Below are 19,144 nucleotides of genomic sequence, written 5' to 3' on the forward strand. Positions count from 1 at the left end.
TGTGAACTCTTGGGGTATTTCTCCTTCCTCATAATATCCTGGTTGCTATAGTGCAGAGATCTATTTGTGACACACAGAAAACACTTTAAAGAAATGCTGTTTCCTGACCATGACTTCCTGGGCAATCTGTCCTTCCGGAGACTGCTGAGCACCAGGCGTTTACATGTATGTCTGGACAGAGAGTAAGCCTGGCTCATTCAGACCCTGGGCACCATTCGGAGCAGAGCTCGGTGGTAAGGAACAGCTTTCTTGCCCCTGAAGATTCACGCAAGCCATGCCCCCCAGGGCAGCCTTTCCTGGCGGCTTTGACTCAAGGCTGCTGCCACTGGCCCCCTCATCTTTTATCTTTCCTGGGGAGCTCGTGGTGCCTTTGGCTGCACCCCTGTGTCTTCAGCACCTAGGCACCAAGGGGAGCCGTTTTTCGTACCAAACCGCCAGTGAAAACAGGAAGTGATGAAGCAAAATTCACCCTGCATCTGCAGTGAGTGACTTCTCTTTCTCTTTTTGTCATTCCTCATTAGGTGTAGACACGTGCGGCCGTCCTCGCTGTAGGATTCCAATTCCACTGGCTTCGGACATTTTGGGGGCTTACAATGCCGCCACCGGCGGACATCGTCAAGGTGGCCATAGAATGGCCGGGCGCCTACCCCAAACTCATGGAAATTGACCAGGTTAGTAACGTGGGCGGCATTTGGGTGGTTATTTTCAGTTTCCTTTCTGTGTTGGAATTTTCATAGACTTCGGGTAACTCTTTTCCCCCCCTTTTTCTCTCTGCCTGAGCTGAAAAATCTGTGCAATAATAGTTGCAGTGTAGGTTGGTTTTTGTACCATGTACAATGGTGATGGATAGGGTTTTTATGCTCTTCCAATGTCTACTTGGATTGTGTCAATACGCGGTTTGTGTCTGAAGCCGGGAGGGAGGCGGGAGGGACAAGTGCATCGTGCTTTGGGCGGTTGATACCGCGGAGGCTGTCCCAGCCCTGCCTTGCAGTGACTCATGAATATGTCCAGATTGTTTTAACATAGGCAGCACAAAACTTAATATTTTGGATCATTTTTCTCTTCACATTTTGCAGAAGCAGCCAAGTATATTGGTACTTTGTTATGATGAAATTAGCAGACAGGGGCTCAGTCTTGGATCCCAGCCAACTGTGATTTTATTTTTAGAGTAAAATTCACTATGTGTCTAGCATATTGTCTGGCATGTAATAAATATTCAGTAAATATTTATTGAATGAAAAAAATATCAAGAAGGTTTATAAAAATGGTTTTACCTATAAAGGCATCCTTTAGTTTGAATCTTGAGAGTCATATGGTATGGTTCTCATTTACTATTTTATTATAGTAAATAGTAGGTTATCTCAGGGTGGTTATTTTTGTCCTCACTTTACTATATTCATGCTAGAGCATGAAGAAAAAAGCGTTGAGACCTAATATACACTTACGGGTTTCATAAAGTGTGTAATATAGGATTCTAGATGGCTTTCTACATTTTCAAAATTATAATCCCACAGCAACTCTAATCTTTATTTATGTTCTTGACACTATTTTATGATTATGATTTACAATTTTTTTTCCTGGTAAGATTTTATTATCTGGTAGAAGACCAATATAAGAGTTATAAGGCATTGTATAAATCCAAAGGAATCATTAAAATGAATTATATAGTTCAGATCAGAATTAGTTGAACTTACATTGAATATAAGAAAGGGTACATTTTTGGGGATTGTTGTCAATAAAGGTGTCATCAGACTACACAATGACTGCCACTTTTACTGCTCTCTAAGATAGTTTTTTAGTGACTCTGGAAGCAATCCATGCAAACAGTGAAGTGGAGACTCCCGGTAGCTTTGTATACATTTGTTTCAGGCAACAGATGCTTATCCTTTTTCATGTATGGCTTGAGAGAGGATGCTATTAATAGTTAAATTGTCTGGAGATAACATGGTGCAGACTAAATGTAGTTAGCATTAGATTTGGCTATAACCTAAGAGAACAGTGGCTTCCATGAGATGGAAGTTGGTCCCTCACATACACGTAGCAGTTCTGAGTGCTCCACAGGGTTGTGGACCCAGGCATTTCCATACAGCGCTGAGGACAGACGCTTGGGCATCACCTGAAAGCCTGTTAGAAATGCAGAATCTCTGGTCTTATCCCAGACCTCCTGACCCAGAATCTGCATTTGGAAAAGACCCCCAGGGGAATCACTGTGCATAGTTAAGTCTGAGAAGTGCTGAGTTGGATGCCTGGTGCCCAAACCCGTGTGCTCATCAGAACCACCTGGGCACTTGTTCAAATAAATGTTCTCAGCGGCCCCATCCCAAGAAAGTCTCAGTTAGTGGTACTGGTAACCTATGTAATTTTGATTCTGCCATGGTTGGTGGAGTTTGAGAACCTCTGCTTTAAGAGAACAGCTCTCGATATACATTCTTAGGTACCTGTGGAGTCCATGTGGTGTTCTCTGCCTTTGGATGGCTTTTGCTGTGTGTGTGTTTTAATACCTTTTTTTTTTTTTTTTACAAAAATAATCTTTTTATTTTGGAATAATTTTCGATATATGGAAAATTGCAAAGACTGTATACGCTTACTTTTATACCCTTCTTCCAGTTTCCCCAATGTTAACATCTTAATCTTGGTACATTTGTCAAAACTAAAAAATTGGCATTATTGGTACATTACATTAACTAAACCATGAACTTTATTTGGATTTCACCAGTTTTCCCACTGTTTCCCACTTTTCCTGTTCTAGGATCCAGGAATATCAACCACATTGTACACAGTTGTCATGTTTCCTCAGTCTTCTCCAATCCTGAACAGTTTCTCAGTCTTTCCTTTTCCTGGCCTGATAGCTTTGATGAGTAATTTTTTGACACAATTTCAAGCACAAGGAAATTGCAAGAACAGCACAAAGAACTCCTGCCCACCTACACTTTTTCTGACACATTTACTGGGGACTCAGAGGCACCATCTTCCTTCTACCCCTAAATAATCAGTCTGTATTTCCTAAGTATAAAATCATTCTCTTACATAACCACAGTACTTTTATAAAAACCAGGAAACTGAACAACTCTAGAACACTATCATCAAATTCACAGTTCATAGTCCGTATTCACATTTCATCTGTTGTCCCAATAAGGCCCTTTTTAGCTACAGTCTAATATCCCATCTAAGATCATGTACTATGTTTATTATCATGTCTCTTTGATCTCCATCGATCTAGAACAATTCTTCAGTCTTTATTGTTTGTGACTTTGACATTTTTGTAGCGTATAAGATAGCTGTTTTATGGAAAGTCCTTCAATTTGGGGTTCTCTGATACCTCCTACTGATTAGGTTCGGGTTTTGCATTTTTCACAGAAATGCTGGGGAATTGATGTTGTGTCCTTTTAGGCACATCGTACCAGGAAGCACATGATGTTGAGTTGTCTGTTCTTGATGATTGTTCTGTTTTTACAGATAAGAATATTGAAGTTCAGAGAAGTTACATGATTTGTCTGTCAGTGACAGACTAGGACATAACCCCAGGCCTCCCCTCCTCCAAAGACTGAACTTGCAAACAGTTGATTAAAGTGTAGGCCTCCTGTTAATGCCATGTGGAGACCAAGACAAAGAGTTAGGAACCCAGACTCTTATTGCCCTGCAGTTGCTGAAGTTGGAGTGGGACTCAATGGCAGTGTTGGTGGCAGATGTTGTTTCTTGATGAAGTCAGAAGTTGGCAGGAGAATTGGAAGTGTCTTTGCACAAGCACTGAAGAATTGAAGGAATGGTTATTACTTGAGTTATCTCCCAATTTTCTACCTTGTTCAATAAGCATCACATAACCTGTCTCTCTCCCATTGCATGTTAGCTTCATTTAGAAAGCTCTTTGGTTCCTTTTTAACCTAGATTGCTACTATTTCACTAAAAGGTATTTTCAAAAGTTGGGTTAGGCATTGCTGCTCTATGTTCTCCTGAAATTTTGAGTGTCCATCCACTTATCACATTGTGTTGTCATCGTCTATCAACTTAACCCAGTGGTCCTTGACCCTGAGTGTGAGCAAGAATTGCCCCGGGAGCTTGTGCAAAATGCACATTCCCAGCCCCAGCTGCGCAGATTTTGATTCATCAGCCAGGGCTGGGGCATCTGCCTCTGTGATAAGCACCAGGTGACTGTGATGCAAAGGCTCTCACAGTTTGAGAAACAAACTGGGAGCTGCTTGTCTTTGAGCACCGTTTCTCTGTGCCTGGTGGTGAACAGTCCTTACTTAAAATAAAAGGATGTTTCATTAATGAATAACTGGGAGGGATGCTTTCTGAGTGGTGATTATCTTATCGGGTGCTCAATTTTGCTCAGCCATCCTCTGACGGTGCCTGTTGTGTTCAAGAGGACGTCTGCCCGAGGTGGCCTTTTTATCTTCTTTTTAAAATTTTAGCAGAAAATTCTGTGTTTCCAATCAGCAGGAAAAACCCCTAAGAGCTTCTTGCAAATGGACTTTGCTGTTTCACGAAAAGCTCTCCAGAGAGTTATCAACTAGCTTGTTCCTGGCTTCTGCTCCAGGCTTCGCTGTCTGTTGTTGAGTTTCAACCTTGGGGAGACACTCAAGGCTTGGATCCTTGTTGTCTGGATATACCAAGGCTCTTGCATCCACCGTTCTTGTTAACTTGCTATTTATTGAACAATGCATTTCTCAATCAAGAGCATAGGACCCTGACCACTTTGACAAGAGGCATCTCCTAAGAGGCAGTGCAGAAAAACAGACAAGTACAGGTTCCAGGAACATTTCAAGCTGAGTGTGAGTCCTTGCATAAGTGCTTACAGCTGCTTAAACAAAGTGCCTTAAACTGGGTAATTGATAAACCACAGAAGTTTGTTGCTTACAGTTCTGGAGGCTGGGAAGTCCAAGAACGAAGCACCAGTGGATTTAGTGTCTGGGGAGAGCCTGTTCCTCAGAGATAGTGCCTTCTCTGTGTCCTCACTGGTGGAAGGGGCACACAGGGTCCCTCCAGCCTCTCCATAATGGCACTAATCCCATTCACGAGCATTCTACTCTCATGACCTAATCATCTCCTGAAGGAGCCACCTCTGAGTACCAGCACCATGGGGGTAGGTTGCAACATATGAATTGGGGTGGGGGGCACAAACATTCAGACTAGAGCAATCCTGGAGCCCTGCTTTCTGTGAGAGGCTCAGGCTCATTGAGGCTCAGTCTCTTTGTCTTGGAAAGTTGGGATAATAATTTGTTACTGTTATGGTCCTTGTGAAGATTTCAATGTCTCCTTTAATCTTTGAGTTAATAACGGTTTTCCTCTCTCTAAGGCTTCCCTCTTTGATGGCAGCAACGTCTTCTGGTTTGCTAAATCAAATGGCCTTTGCTGTGCCGCCTTGGTGGTCGTCACCCACTTGCTCACACTTGGCAAAGCTGCTCATTCACATCTTGAAACTCCCCACTGCCTTCATCCAGCTTCAGTGCCTGAGATTCCTCCCCCTCGTTTGATTAGCCTGTGTCAATGTCCTTCACGGCTCCACGTATTTCCTTTCTAGATCTGTTCCAACCTCAGTGCTTAGCTCTCTGGTCTATGTGTTCACTATCCACACGCCGTCTCAGGTCCCATGTTCTCTCATGACTCTCAAGTGTCACCTCTGCCTAAATACATGGCACCAGCTCCCATCACTAGTGTGGCCTTCTAGGTAACCACCGGGCTTTATTACTCTGTTTTATTCCCCTGTATAAACGTTCAGTCGCCTAGGAAGACGGACTAGTGGTTAATGAAACTGAGCATATGTGAACCTGAAGAAAGGGGGTCTCACAGGTGTTACCAAATTTTTGAAGTTATTTCCTGTAGAGGAGGAATCATTAAATGTGCTATTTATGTCCCAAGGGTATGAACTCATCCTCTGCCAAAGAAAAGCCAGCAGGGGCCATCTCAGCAGGTGAGGGGTTCCATCATATCTGCTCAGTACATCAGACACCTGCTTGGAGAGGCTGCAGTGAGCAAATTCAGGCCCAGAAAGGGTGATGGGAAGAGATACACTGTTTTCAACCTGAGTTCTACAGATCCTTCTCAAATGGTTCGGGCGAGAGGAGTGTGTGGAATGAGATTCCAGGCACTCTTAGCTCACTTCTGCTGCAGAACTTTTGTATTGCCCTGTTTCCATTTGTGGGCTGATTTGGGGAAGGATTTTGTTTGAGGAAAGGATACTACCATTAACAAAAAAATAGTCCTGGATGATTCTTGAGCTTTCCAGTGGTCCTGAGACTTCAGCCAGATTCCTCAGCATGGCTTTGCATCCTTCCATATTCTCCCCAAGCATTATCCGTGCTCCACGGTAGTATCTGCAGGTCCTGTGTGCAATTCGCAAGCACCCTCTGTTTTGTAGAAGCTGCTCCCTTAGACGTGTGTCCTGGCACATTCACAGACTTGGTTTTCATCTCCTGCCGTTTCCTTCTAACAGTGTGCCGGCTCATATTTTTCCTGCCTTCTCCAAGCTCTCCATTGCTTGAAATCCTGGCTTCGCTAAGTGCTGCAGAGAGCCTCCTTTGTACTCAAACCTTTTTTGATCACTTTATAATGCAGTCATTTCTCCAGCCTTCTAATTTCTTACACCATTTTCTTTGCCTGTAGCTTTTATTTGCAGTTAATATATTCTGTCTACACACAGTGTAATTTACATTTCCTTTATGTGCCCACATCTCTTGAAATAGATTATAAGCTCCTGGTGGTCACAGCCTGTAGTTTCCAGACATTTGTGTCCTGTGGTTCATCACACTGATCTCCATTTCTGTGTGTCTGCAACAGGTTTGAATTCTGAACACGGAAGATAGGAATAAAACATTGGCATTCTCCAAATAGAAAAATTATAACAGCATCCCCTACTCATATATTGGTGGAGTTTTATTTCCCTAAAAGAAACACAGAAGCATGTTTTTAAGTAAACAGGTACAAAATGATTGCCTGCAATTTTTCCTCCATTATCATATTTCTGTAGTGTATTTAAGATATAATTCAATATGCATAAATTTGATTTGTATAAGATCTTTTAAGGGCTCATTAATTGAGTAAAGCAAGTTCAAGTTTTTATATTTGACATCATGGATTTTGCTCATTCTGTACATAATAATAATAATAGTTGTATTAATAATAGCAACTGCCATATGTGCCAGGCAGGAGAAGTGCCCCACAATAGGATTTCTTCACCTTCCTGCAGGCCTGCAAGGTCAGCTTTAGACACCCCACTTTAGAATTATTCCGAGGTTCATTAATTCGTCCAAGATTACTCAGCTGGGAAGGTACTGATTTGAGTCCAACACTGTATGACACTGAAACCCAGGCAGTTGTTACTAAATCATTCTGTCTTTCTGCTGGGTAGCTCTGTTTTAGACTCTCCATCTATCCCGCCCCCACTTACCGGCTTCCACCGGTAGGTATAGCGCCAGCTGGTTCCAGCAGACGCGTCCACCACTGCGGGCTTGCCTGCGGCAGCTCCCAGCCGTGTGACTTCCAGGGACGTGTTGTGTTATCAAAGCAAGGACTATATTTCCTTAAACATTAAGGGAAGTCTGGCAGGTGCTCTGGGTTATTACAGAAGGAGCCCGTAAGGAGTGGGACAGAGCCTGAAAGGCTAGTTTGTTGTGGCTGGAGACTCGGAGAGGCAGTTGAGCATGGTGTTTACAAGCATGGACTTCAGGGTGGGCTGATACGGACTCAGAATCTGGCTCTGCCACTTACCTGCTCTGTAATCCAGGCAAGTTGACTGCTTTGTGAAGAATTGGCAATATTCACGGGTCCTTCGTAGTGTTGTGGAGATTCTGAGAGACAGTCATTCAGTGCTCTGCTTAATGATGATAGCCAACCAGAGCCCGTTACGGTTCTGCTGTCTGGTACACAGAACAGAACAGGCCTCTCGTGTTTGCAGCAAGACTGGGACCAATAATACAGACTTTCCCTGGAATGCACCAAAGCCAGCTCTTCAGCCTGAAAAACCGTAATTCCCAAGACATCTAACTATTGACTGCCTGGTGAAATTTGAAAGACAATTGAGCTCCAAATAAAGAGGCCTGAATTCAGATGGGTCTTTAAAATCACATAGAATAAAGAAAATGGGACTGAATTTCTAGAAAACCAGGTTCTAACCTTTAACTGCAGAAATTAAAAGCCATGTAATTTTCCTGGACTGCTTTTTATGAGGAGTTGGGTTAGTTTGAGATTTCTCCACCTTGGCACTACTGACATTTCGGGCCTGATAATTCTTGGTTTTGAGGGCTGACTTGTGCCTTGTAGCATTTTAGCAGCATCCTGGACATTACTCACTAAATGTCAGTAGCACCCTCTCCCCCAATGGTACAAGCAGAAATGTCTCAGATGTTGCCAAATGTGCCCTGAGTGTTAGACACAATTTTCTCCTGTTAAGAATGGACTAAGTCAGGGGCTCCCAAACCTGGCTTTGAATCAGAATCATTCATGAAACATTTTGAAAACACAGAGAGAATTATTTCGTAGGTGTGGTTCAAGGTCCCGGGATCCCTGTTTTTATTAAGCTCCCTGGTGATGCTCCTGCTGTTGGACATTTGAAAACCACTGTTGTGAGTTCCTTGAAATTTCTCACTCTGTCAGCTGGCCAGATGTCGGACTCCTACAAAAACTTGTAGCGATTGCCTTAAAGGCCATGCCTCAATTTCTCCATCAGAAAAATGGTCCTAATAATTCTTAGCCTCTCCTTACTTTACAGAGTACAAGCATAGCACCTTCAGGAACTCACTTTGTTCCAATTAAGAAAGGTGTGATCAAGCCTGTGCGATTTTGCACTGTGGCTTTTGTGCAGTCATGACAGGTAGAATGATATTGGTAGAGGAATAGTCATTCCTCATCTGATGTTTGCAACTGCTGGATTTGGTAATGTCACAGTTATTTCTTAAACTTCCTTTAAAATAAAGTGACTGGGGTACTTCCTTTTCTGGTTTTAGCTCTTTTTTCTTGTGTGATAGAGTCTACATAACCTCATAAAATCTTAGAGTGTGCCGTGCTTTGGAAGAAAAATGCAGCAAGCATATTTCTCTCCTCAACTGAGATCTGAGTTTAATTGAGCAAGACTGAACTCTAGCATTCTGCTTTTCCTGCTGAAAATGAACTGCACGTTTTAATTTGCTTTCTAGGCAGACGCAGGTGATGTTCTCTTCCATTCTACTTCCTTCCACAACACTGTCACTCAGGGAAGTTTAAGCAACTCAAGGCAGTCTTTCATCAACTATGTTTTCTTAAGACTTGGTGACTAAGACCTCTGACATTTTTAGAACATTCAGTAGCATCACAGCTGGCCCCAGGCCACCCCTCCTATTTCTCCTCCAATCCATTTCCCCCAGGCCTAACATTGTTCAGTGGCTCCCCCACTGCACTTGGAGCAGGGTCCAGACCCCCTTGCCTACTGCGCCAGCCTTACTCAGTGCCACTGTGGCGTCCCCCAGCCCCACCGTCTGGCTTCTCATCACATGCAGTCTTTTTCTCCTTTTGTGAGCACAAATTTCCTCCTACTTCAGAGTCTTTAAAAATGTGATTTTCTCTTAACTGGAAATTATCCCCTTCACTTCTCTGCCTGTCCAACTCCTGTTCATTCTTCCGTCCCAGAGGAAGCGTAAGTTCCTTACAGAGGGCCTTTTCGGGCTCCTCCGACTGGGTGAAGGCCTGTGCTCTGTGCCCTGTGACATTCTACAGGGCTGTGATCACTGTGCGATGTTCTGTACGGCCCAAGTGTGTTCCCAGTGCCCTGTGCAGTGCTTGGAACTTAGTAAACTCATCAAGAATGTTTCTTGAGTGAGGGAGATAGGTGATATTTTGTACCTTTTTTGTTTAATATTACAGACAGTTAAATATAATTATGAAAGGGAGTGGCCGTGGTGAGAACGTTGCCTGCCTTGTTCCTGCTGTGTCTTCTAAATATGTTATTATATTTTATGAATTGGCTTTATGAAGATCCGTGTGTCCTTCCGTCAAAGCCATCAATAGTCAAAAGACAGTCAAGTGCCCTGGTCTGTGGAAAAATTGTCTTCCATCAAACTGGTCCCTGGTACCAAAAAGGCTGGGGACTGCTGCTCTAAAACAATGGTAAAAAGCGTAGTGTAATAAATACATAAACCAGAAAAGAGAAAGACAGTCAAGTGACTTTGAGACAAGCCGTACCAAAATGATTAGGGATCAGTCATTGCTCTGGGACAGGTTTGTAGTGATCTGTTTAGATTAATCAGCTTCATCATCATTTCTGGCTGTCACTTCTTTCTTGACCTCCTGACCTATAGAAGCAGCTACCCCTCTGCCTGTTTGCCTTGCCCGTCTAGACGTTTCTTGTGCCTCAAACTCAGTGTATTCAAAACAGTCCTTTTTGCTCCTCTCAGCCCCAAACCTGTGTAGTTTACTTCTCTTCATGTTTTCCTTGTCTTGGTTACAGGTGTGAGCACACACCCAGTTCTCTCAGGCTGAAACCATGTGTCTTCCTAGACCCTCCTCTTTCCCTCAGCTTTTCTATCTAGTCGGTTATCACAGAAAACTTGCCCACATCTGGTTTCTGCCACATCTGCTGCTGCTGTCGCTGGGCCTCAGTGTGGAGGAGTGCGAGAGCAAGGGGGAACTCAAACATCGGTGTGCGTTGACTGTCCGTAACGGGAGAACTTCAAGAGAGAGAGAACAATATCTATACAAACAGGAGATTATGAATACAGAGTAGGCAGGTATTAATTGAGAACAAGTGGACATGAAAAAGAACCAGTTAGAAATATTAGAAATGAAAAATATAGTATTAATAGTTCCACCCTTATCTGTGGTTTTGCTTTCCCTGGTCAACCAAAGTCTGAAACATTAAATGGAAAATTCTAGAAATAAACAATTCATGAGTTTTAAATTGTGCGCTGTTCTGAGTTGTGTGATGAAATCTTGTGCTGTCCAGCTCCGTCCTGCTGGGACTTGAACCATCCCCTTGTCCACTCTGTTCACTTTTTAGTCACTTAGTAGGCATCTTGGTTATCAGATCAACTGTGTGGTGTGGCAGCGCTCGTGTTCAGGTCACCAGAGTGCCTGAAAGTGCAAGAGTAGTGATGCTGATAATTTGGATATGCCAGTGAGAAGCCGTATCTTCCTTTCAATGCAAAGCTTAACGTTCTTGACTCAATAAAGAAAGGGGAAAAATTTATATGCTGAAGTTACTAAGATCTATGATGAGAATGAATCTTCTGTTTGTGAAATTGTGAGGAATGAAAAAGAAATTAGTGCTAGTTTTGTTGTTGAACCTCAATCTGCAAAAGTTTTGGCCACAGTGTAAGGTAAGTGCTTAGTTAAAATGGAAGAGGCATTAAATGTGTGGGTGGAAGACGCAAACAGAAGCATGTTCTGATTGACAGCAGTTGGGTTTAGTACTGCCCAAGTTTTCAGGCATCCACTGGGAGTCTTAGAACACATCCCCTTCAGATAAGGGGGGACAACGGTATACATAGAGTAAATAAAATTTAAAAAATTCCCTAACAACAGAAAAATAAAAACAATAAAACATATAGACAGAGTAACTCTAGAGTGGATTTGGCTAATGAGAGAATCGGTGAATTGGAAAATGAAAATGTGGGATTCATCCAGAACATGGCCCTAAAGATAAAGGAATAATAAATACAAATGCCAAGCTGTGTTGAAAAGGGTAAATCAAGAAGTTCCAACCTATATCTAACTGGAAGTTCCATAAATAAAGAAGGGAACAAATGGTGGAGAAGCAATATTAAAGAGATCCTGGCTAATATAGTACCCTTCTGGAACTGAAGAAAAATTCTACAGTGAGAAAGAACAGGGGCTCTGGATTTGGCTAGTTGGGTGGGTAAGGCTCTCCCATGAGGAGCCATATGGACTTAATACTCTCTCCAAGAGACTGGAAAATAGAAGGTATCTAAGCCAGGGGGTGACATGATGATTTTTACTTTTAGAAGGTCCCAGTTTGAGAATTGTTTTGTGAGAAGTAAAATGGAATAGGAGATCTGGCTAGACTGCTCTTGCAGTAGCCCAGTCAAGAGCTGACCATGCCATGACCTGGGATAATGATAGGGGAGATGGAAAGAAGTTAGATATATTTCTCATTAAGACATATGGGAAGATGAATTTGATGGGAAATTGATGATTGACTATGGGTAGGGGGTAAGGTAGAGTGAGGTATCAAGGATGATTCCAAGATTTCTTGTATGAAAAACTGGACAGATCATGGTGACATCTACTGAGATAAAAAATACCAGTAGAAGAATATTTAGGTGGATATACATTCTTTATGGAAACCTTACAGGAAACCTTACATGTTACAGGAAAATATGTCAGGTGTCAATATGGTTGGACCTCCTTTCATACTTCCTTTGGGTTTTGATACGTTGGCTAATTTGTCCACTTAACTGGTCTCTTAGCCTCCAGTGTAATCCCCTATTGTGTGGTACTTCCCTGTCGAAAAACCTATGATGGGTCCAAATCTTTAAAAGTCAGTGTATTTCAAAATAGCAAAAAGAGAGAATTTTAAATGTTCTAACCCTAAAGCAATGATAAATATTTGAGTGCTGGATATGATAATTACTCTGATTTGATCATTTCAGAAATCTACACATTTATCAAAATAGCACTTTGCACCCCATAAATATATGATTATGGTTTGTCAATTACAAATAAAAAAAAAAGACTAAAAAGATCTGTCTATGGGACTTAGACATTTTTTGCTTCTAGCTTGTTTTTTTAGCCTCTCATTTTTCATTCATGTGAAGTTGTCAACTCCTCCATATGCAATGTAAACAACGGTTCAGCTCTTCCTTTGTCTTTTTGCTGTACCTTCAACTGAAAATGCCTTAGGCAATCCAAATGGCCTCGACTTTGAATTGCTTCTCTGTACCTGCAGGCAGGATAAAGAGGACGGTTTTGAAAGTCACCCCAGATTGAACTGGCTGGACTGGGAACAGATGACAACACGAAGGAGAGGAAAGATGTACTGTTGGTTGCACGTTTACATTCTGGCAACTAGAGAAAGATGAATTAAAGTTGAAAATTGAGAAAGAGAGAGTTTGGGAGAAGATTGAGTCTGAGGTTGTGGAAAGACATACACTCGTGTTGAAATGGTCTGAGACAGAAGTTTCTACAGAGGAATTGGCATTGGAGGTGCTGATTTGGGCATCAAAAGTGAGCTGGAACAGTGAGGGTTCTTCCATTGGAAAAGTAGTTAGTATCAGTAGTTTCAGTGTTAACTTAGGACTTTATAATTCATGTGGATAATGCATGAGGAAGGATCATATACTATTCTTATGGTAGCGTAAAACATTGTGCTTTAAATACTAATAACATATATCATGACTTTACCGTGTGCCAGGGACAAAAACACCCAAAGTTCCAGCACCCCTCCCTTCAGGTCTTAGCTTTGGCACTTGGGCTTGTTGTTCATGTTGTGAGGACTCTAGATTTGGGATGGAGTTAAAGAGCAAGGGTTCTGGAATTAAATAAGTCTAGGTTCAAATTCCGACTCTTGTTACATAGGCTGTGAGGCTTTGAGCTGGTCACTTAACATCTCAAGATCTTCATATATTATAGTTTTCTAGTAAAATAGACTTAGTAATGTCATCTTGTAGGGAGTATATGGTGCTCATTCAATAAATAGTATCTGTTACTACACTATTTTATCATTATCAGAAGGGCCGGCCAAGTAATGATTGATAATACAAGTCTGTGTTGATAATATGTTGAAGGTAGGGGAGTTTGGAGAAAGAGTGTGAGGTTTGGCCATTGTTTGCCTATTTCAGACCCTGCTTGAAAAACCTGTTTTATTATTCTTCATGGCTGAGGTTCTGCCTCACTGTTGTCACCATCACAATAATGGGACATATATTTGAGACTTGGAAGCCACCGTAGGTCCCTCCACTGCCTGCCGGCAGATGTCTCAGCACATTCGTTACCACTCAGGAATGAAGGAGGCATTAGCACTGGTGTATCCACTCACACACACACAGACCACTGTGTAGTGAAGAGAGACAAAAAATAAAAGGGGAAAAAAAAACTAAATGAAAAATGTGAACTTACTTCTTCATGCTTCTTTTGTCACCAGTTCCTTTCAGTGTTCTTTTGGCTGCTGTCTTACTTCCAATCTCAGTTTCTTTGCAGCCAATGAACCTTCATTCTCCTGTGTTTAAATTGAACCCGAACCCTAGTTTGTCTTCAGAGCTTATCTGGCTTTCTCACATCTGTTTCCTGTCCATCAGGATTGACAGTCATTTCTACTTATCCTACTGAACCTGCCTGACTTTTTATTTTTGTACCATGCACATAAATATGGTTAATTTTCCACATGTGCATTTGACACACCTAAGTTAGATCATTTCACCTGGGTGAAGGTAAGCAGACCATAAGACCTAAATTGATTCACGGTGTGAATTATTCGTTTGCGCATAAAAGAGAACACTTGATTGCAAGGGTGTGGTTCTATGGATCTAGAGCCATCTGGAAGTATTAATACTTCTTGGAAAATACTGATATTAAAGGAGGTTGAGAGATACAGAAGAATTAGGAAGGAAATTGGTTGTTGCTGTCTGAGATAATGAAACTTGGAGAAAAAGTTGTTTTTTATATCTATAGCAACATCGATATTAAACAATATACAGTAAGATAATCAGGAACCAGGAAGGAGAATCACAAAAGATAATAATTGATACAAGTAGTGCTTTATTTTTGTGTTGTTCATCTCTGTATTTCTGTCATTTCCTAAAATTGCAGTTTTTCTTCCAATTGAAGGGAAATACAATTTCTCCTGAGCAGAAGCATGTTAGACTATCTGAAAGAGAAGGTATGTCTGCTTGTCTTTGACCCACTGATCCATTCGACATACTTATTTATGTCTGCTTACCTTCGTAGTTCAGTAATTTCTATGACACAAAGATTGTACTTTATCTTGTAAAATCTCATATCTAATTAGTTTCACGAAGCTTGAAATAAGTCATTTTTAGTAAACCATTTTCAAAACAAATCATCATTTGTCAGGAAAAAGGTAGCAGAACCTGTCATCTTTCAATTTTTAAAATTAATGTGATACATGTTTCTAATACTTCGGAGAGGTTGTTGTGAGCCCCCTGTGTCAATTTTGGTAATTACTGGAATCATGTGTCAGTGATTTGTATTGCAACTGTTCTCAAAATCCTTGCTTTCCAAGAACCAGCTGAATTTCCCTCAAGAAAGTGTGGTTTTGTCATTATCTTTCATATTCCTCAGGCTGCTAGTAGGAAAACAGAGTATGCACACACACCTCTCGGAACTCATCAGATGCCTCCACGCTAAAAGTGTATAGCTCAGAAGTATGGAGAGTAGTCACTAGGACCACTGGAGGAAGAATAAAACTGTTAGAAAGTGATGGGTGTCACTGACACAATGTCACAAGGCACCTCTGCGGACTAGATGGGTTACTGTACATTAAAGTTTCTCCAAGTCATATTGTACCAGTGGCAGTCAACACGCGTATCCTTTCTCAGTGGTGTCCTGACATTTGGAAGCTGCGCTTCTTTTCTTCCTGGGCCAACATTACTCATAACTGCTGAGCAGAATATGTTCAATGAATTTCCATCTATAAAAGCAAAGTAAAATCCCAAGTGCTGTGTTGTTCCACCTCAAAGTGTCAGAATAAAGCATCTGGCAGATTTTTTAAAGCACTGGAGAAAGACTTTTTCACAGTATAGGACAGAAAACTTTAATAAGTCTTTGTAGAAAAGTGTTTTGCAAGTGGAGGACAGCAAGATGGTGGCCAAATGAAAGGGCGGATGAGCGATGGGGCTTGGGGCTGTCCTCTCGCTGTTCCATCTTTAGCTGCTCCCCTGAGCCTCAGTAGCAGTCAGAAAGAGACCAGAAAAAAGGGAAAGAAGCTAGGAGTCTGAAAAAAGAAGATGTGTTTTTAATCACGCTCATTAATTGCAGGCCTTATGAGGTCCCCGCAGCCATACCCCTGGGAGGTGACAGTGCCTCCAAAGCAAGAGCAATCTAGTTGGCAAAATACACAAAAACGGAATTTAAGAATAAAGAACAGGATGAGGAAGTGCCAAAGGCAGCATGGAGGGCTTGAATCACTTTAAGGAGGAAGGAAGAATTGGATATTCATTCATTTGTTTATGTAATTTCTTTAACCAGCAGTTTTTTTTTTAAATACCTGTGAAGTATTTAAACAGAGGATATAAGAAATGAAAGAACCTATTTATAGGTAATATTTATATAATGTCTTACTATGTGCCAGGTGATATTTCAAGGACTTTACATCATTATCTCAATTAATCTTCACAACACGAAGAGAAAATGGAAGAGTTGCGAGAACAAACCTAAGGTCCCAAAGCGAGGGACTGCGGAAGCTGGGATTCAATCCCAGGAAATCTTTTTCTAAAGTCGTTCAAGAGCTCCTCATTGAGGAAACATAGAGAAAAGCAAGAAGTTGATACAATTCATCATTCTAAAAACTTTTCTGGTGTGTGGTCACCTCTTACCATCTCATGAGCATTGTTTCTCCTGTGTCGTGAAAAACATGAAATGAAAATCTTTCAGTGGAGCCAGGCTTTCTTTGCTGGGCGATGCCCATTCAGGGGCAGGCATGGGCCCGAGAAGTGGATGTCAGAGCTGAGAGCTGCCACCCACGCGGCATAGTTGCTAGCAGGTGTGTGGGCAAGGTGGCTGGAGTTGCTGCCAGCCTCAGCAGGCCAGTGTCAAGGCAGAAATGTGGGCAGCAACAGACTTGAGAGCTCCAAGGTGAGCATTTGGGCTGAGTAAAGTCCCTAAGCCAGGTGCCTTGGCCAACAGGCAGGAACAGGTGTCTGAACAGCCAGGGGCTGCCAGTGCCCTGATGAGAACTGGCAGCTGGGGGTGTCTCCTGGGAAAGAGCCTCCAGGCTGGCTGGACTGGCCACCTCCTAAATAAACAACCAGGACTCCCTGGGGGAGATTCTCTGATGGCTTATGGGAACATGTACTCTGAGTGGGAGAGTGATCATGTTTTTTTAAGAGATAAAAGGAAGACAAAAGGAGAATTGCGTTTAGTAAGAAAGAACTGTTCCATTTGGAGGGGTGGCAGGACATCCATGTGATCCAGGGATCTGCACAAGGGGTTATGCAGGACCAGACCTAGAGGAAGGCAGAGTAGGAGGCGTGGATTCAGGAATTAGTGATTCCTGCATCTTGCTAAAGACAAGGGAGGAAGAGTAGAGAAAGGGAAGCAAAGTACCAACACTCACTTTAAGGAATAGAGAGAGAAGACAGTATTGCCTTGGGAATTACTGGTCTGGCAGTGAGCTCATGCCACACAAGTGCTTTCTACAGGAAGTAAGAAAAACAGTGAGACCAGACTAGTGTTTTCTACCCGGGGTATCTGGGTCAGCTTTGTCTGCTTATGAGGGCGTGTTTGATCCTTCTTACTGATGGTGAAACTCATTTGACTGATACCTGTTTTATCATCTGTTGAATTACATTCTTATTCAGCTGGCTTGCTCAACGCTCTTCCAACGCATGAACCGCCTAACTCCTATGGGAATGGTTCTGTGCAGGGAGGAAGTAGTGAGAGTTTTCACATGTCTAACAGCGTAGGGCCAGCAGCTGCTCAGAGCCACCCAGCAGTGGTTTACACGGTAGGAAGTGGGAAATGTGCTGTCCTTCAAAATAGTTTGCTTTATATTTATGCCTTTTTGTTGTTTTATACAGGAAAGTTAGTGAATGTGTAGATTTTACACTTAACAGAAATATATTGAGTCTCCTGTTAACATCTACATGTCCTGGTAACTAGCACTGAGGGGTGGGGAGGTTACAGAGATGAATTAAGAGGCCTTGTTCTCAAAGGACAGGAGATAAGATAGATATACAAAGTCCTCAGGAGTGATTCATTTAGTGTGTTAAGTACAGACAGGGAGTAATTACCTCTATTCAGGGAGCTACAGGGGGGATCTGCTTAGAGGAGGTGGCTTTGACATGGATATTAAATGATAGGTAAGAGCTCAGTGTAGGAACAGAAAGAAAGAGAGGGACATTTCATAGAGCAAATGGCATAAATGAAAATGTGGAGATTGGATTTTCTGTGTGTGTGTGTGTGTGTGTGCGCGCGCGTGTGTGTATCACCGACAAAACCCATAAGCATGGGGTATATTTACAGAATAGTGGAATTGCTTGAGACCAGATTGTGGAAGGCCTTGGCCAACAAGTTAAGGGATTTACATTTTTAGAGATAATGGCCACTGGGGATCCATGGAGGTTATTGGAGCAAAAGAATGACGTGAGCCAAATCTGTGGGGAAAGTCTGATATCGTCTAGTTCTCCTTGATGAGGGGATTGGAGAGAGAGACTGGACCTGTGGACTTCCTTGCAGGGATGTGGTGGGGGAACCTGGAAACACGGGTGGAAGGAAGGGCCTGGAGAGGATAAAGGGGGAGAGGCTGTGGAGGACGTCATGATGAGACTTAGTGTCTTGCAAATGTGTATGTCGCAGAACAGGGTAAAGAAGGAAGAGAAGGCCAGGACATGTTATCCAGAAATGTGCCTGGAAGAACTGCTGAAGGTAGGCAAGTTGAGTATAGGAACTAATAGAAGATGAGTTTGTGTTGATTTGTGGGTGGAGCATTTGATTGGACATTCATGGCAAGTAGTTATTAATGATGGGCTGGTGCTCGGGAAAGGTGCTGGGGTTAGGGGAATGAATTAAGGGTGATGAGATTGGGGAGTCTGTTGGGAGACCCATCTGATGGTGGGAGTTGGAATGAGGAGAGTCAGGAGATGAGAAGAGCCGGTAGGAGGTGGGAAGTCATGGTGTGGATGTCACAGAGGAAAAACCTATGTTAGCTGGTAGCACACTACGTCTGAAGAGTGAAGAAATGCAGGCCAATGACACTCCTGGGCAGTGGTGGTGCCATGAGAGAGCAGAGAAGAGCAGAGAGGTCATGGCGGAGTGGAGTGGGGGGTCACAAGGGCATATGCGATTGTTGGGTGGATGGAGGGCAGGGAATGTGAGAGTGATGGTTTTTGTTTGCACATTTAATAAATTGTCGAAGAAGAGTTAAAATGTTCTATTGTTAGATCCGGTTCCCCTTGGCCCCAGGAACAGAGAGGCAGAGTCATTGAGGCTGCAAAAAGGCAAAGGAGTTTATTGGCTAGCCCGAGCTAGGGTCCAAATTCCA

The 19,144-nt window shown here is 42.5% G+C and overlaps 1 protein-coding gene across 4 annotated transcripts in view; it reads left to right on the top strand.

Annotated features, from left to right (window-relative positions):
• The first annotated feature begins 576 nt into the window (after positions 1 to 576).
• The window catches only part of ELMO1 (engulfment and cell motility 1), a 401,547-nt gene continuing 382,979 nt past the window's right edge, over positions 577 to 19,144 (top strand). For all 4 annotated transcript variants that reach the window (XM_069461513.1, XM_069461514.1, XM_069461517.1 and 1 more), the window contains exon 1: positions 577 to 671. In XM_069461513.1, coding sequence (XP_069317614.1) covers positions 594 to 671 — 78 coding nt within the window. In that variant the 5' untranslated portion in view covers positions 577 to 593. The remainder of the gene's footprint in view (positions 672 to 19,144) is intronic.

The sequence above is a fragment of the Eulemur rufifrons genome, chromosome 29 (assembly GCF_041146395.1).
Source record: "Eulemur rufifrons isolate Redbay chromosome 29, OSU_ERuf_1, whole genome shotgun sequence".
NCBI classification, from domain to species: Eukaryota; Metazoa; Chordata; class Mammalia; order Primates; family Lemuridae; genus Eulemur; species Eulemur rufifrons.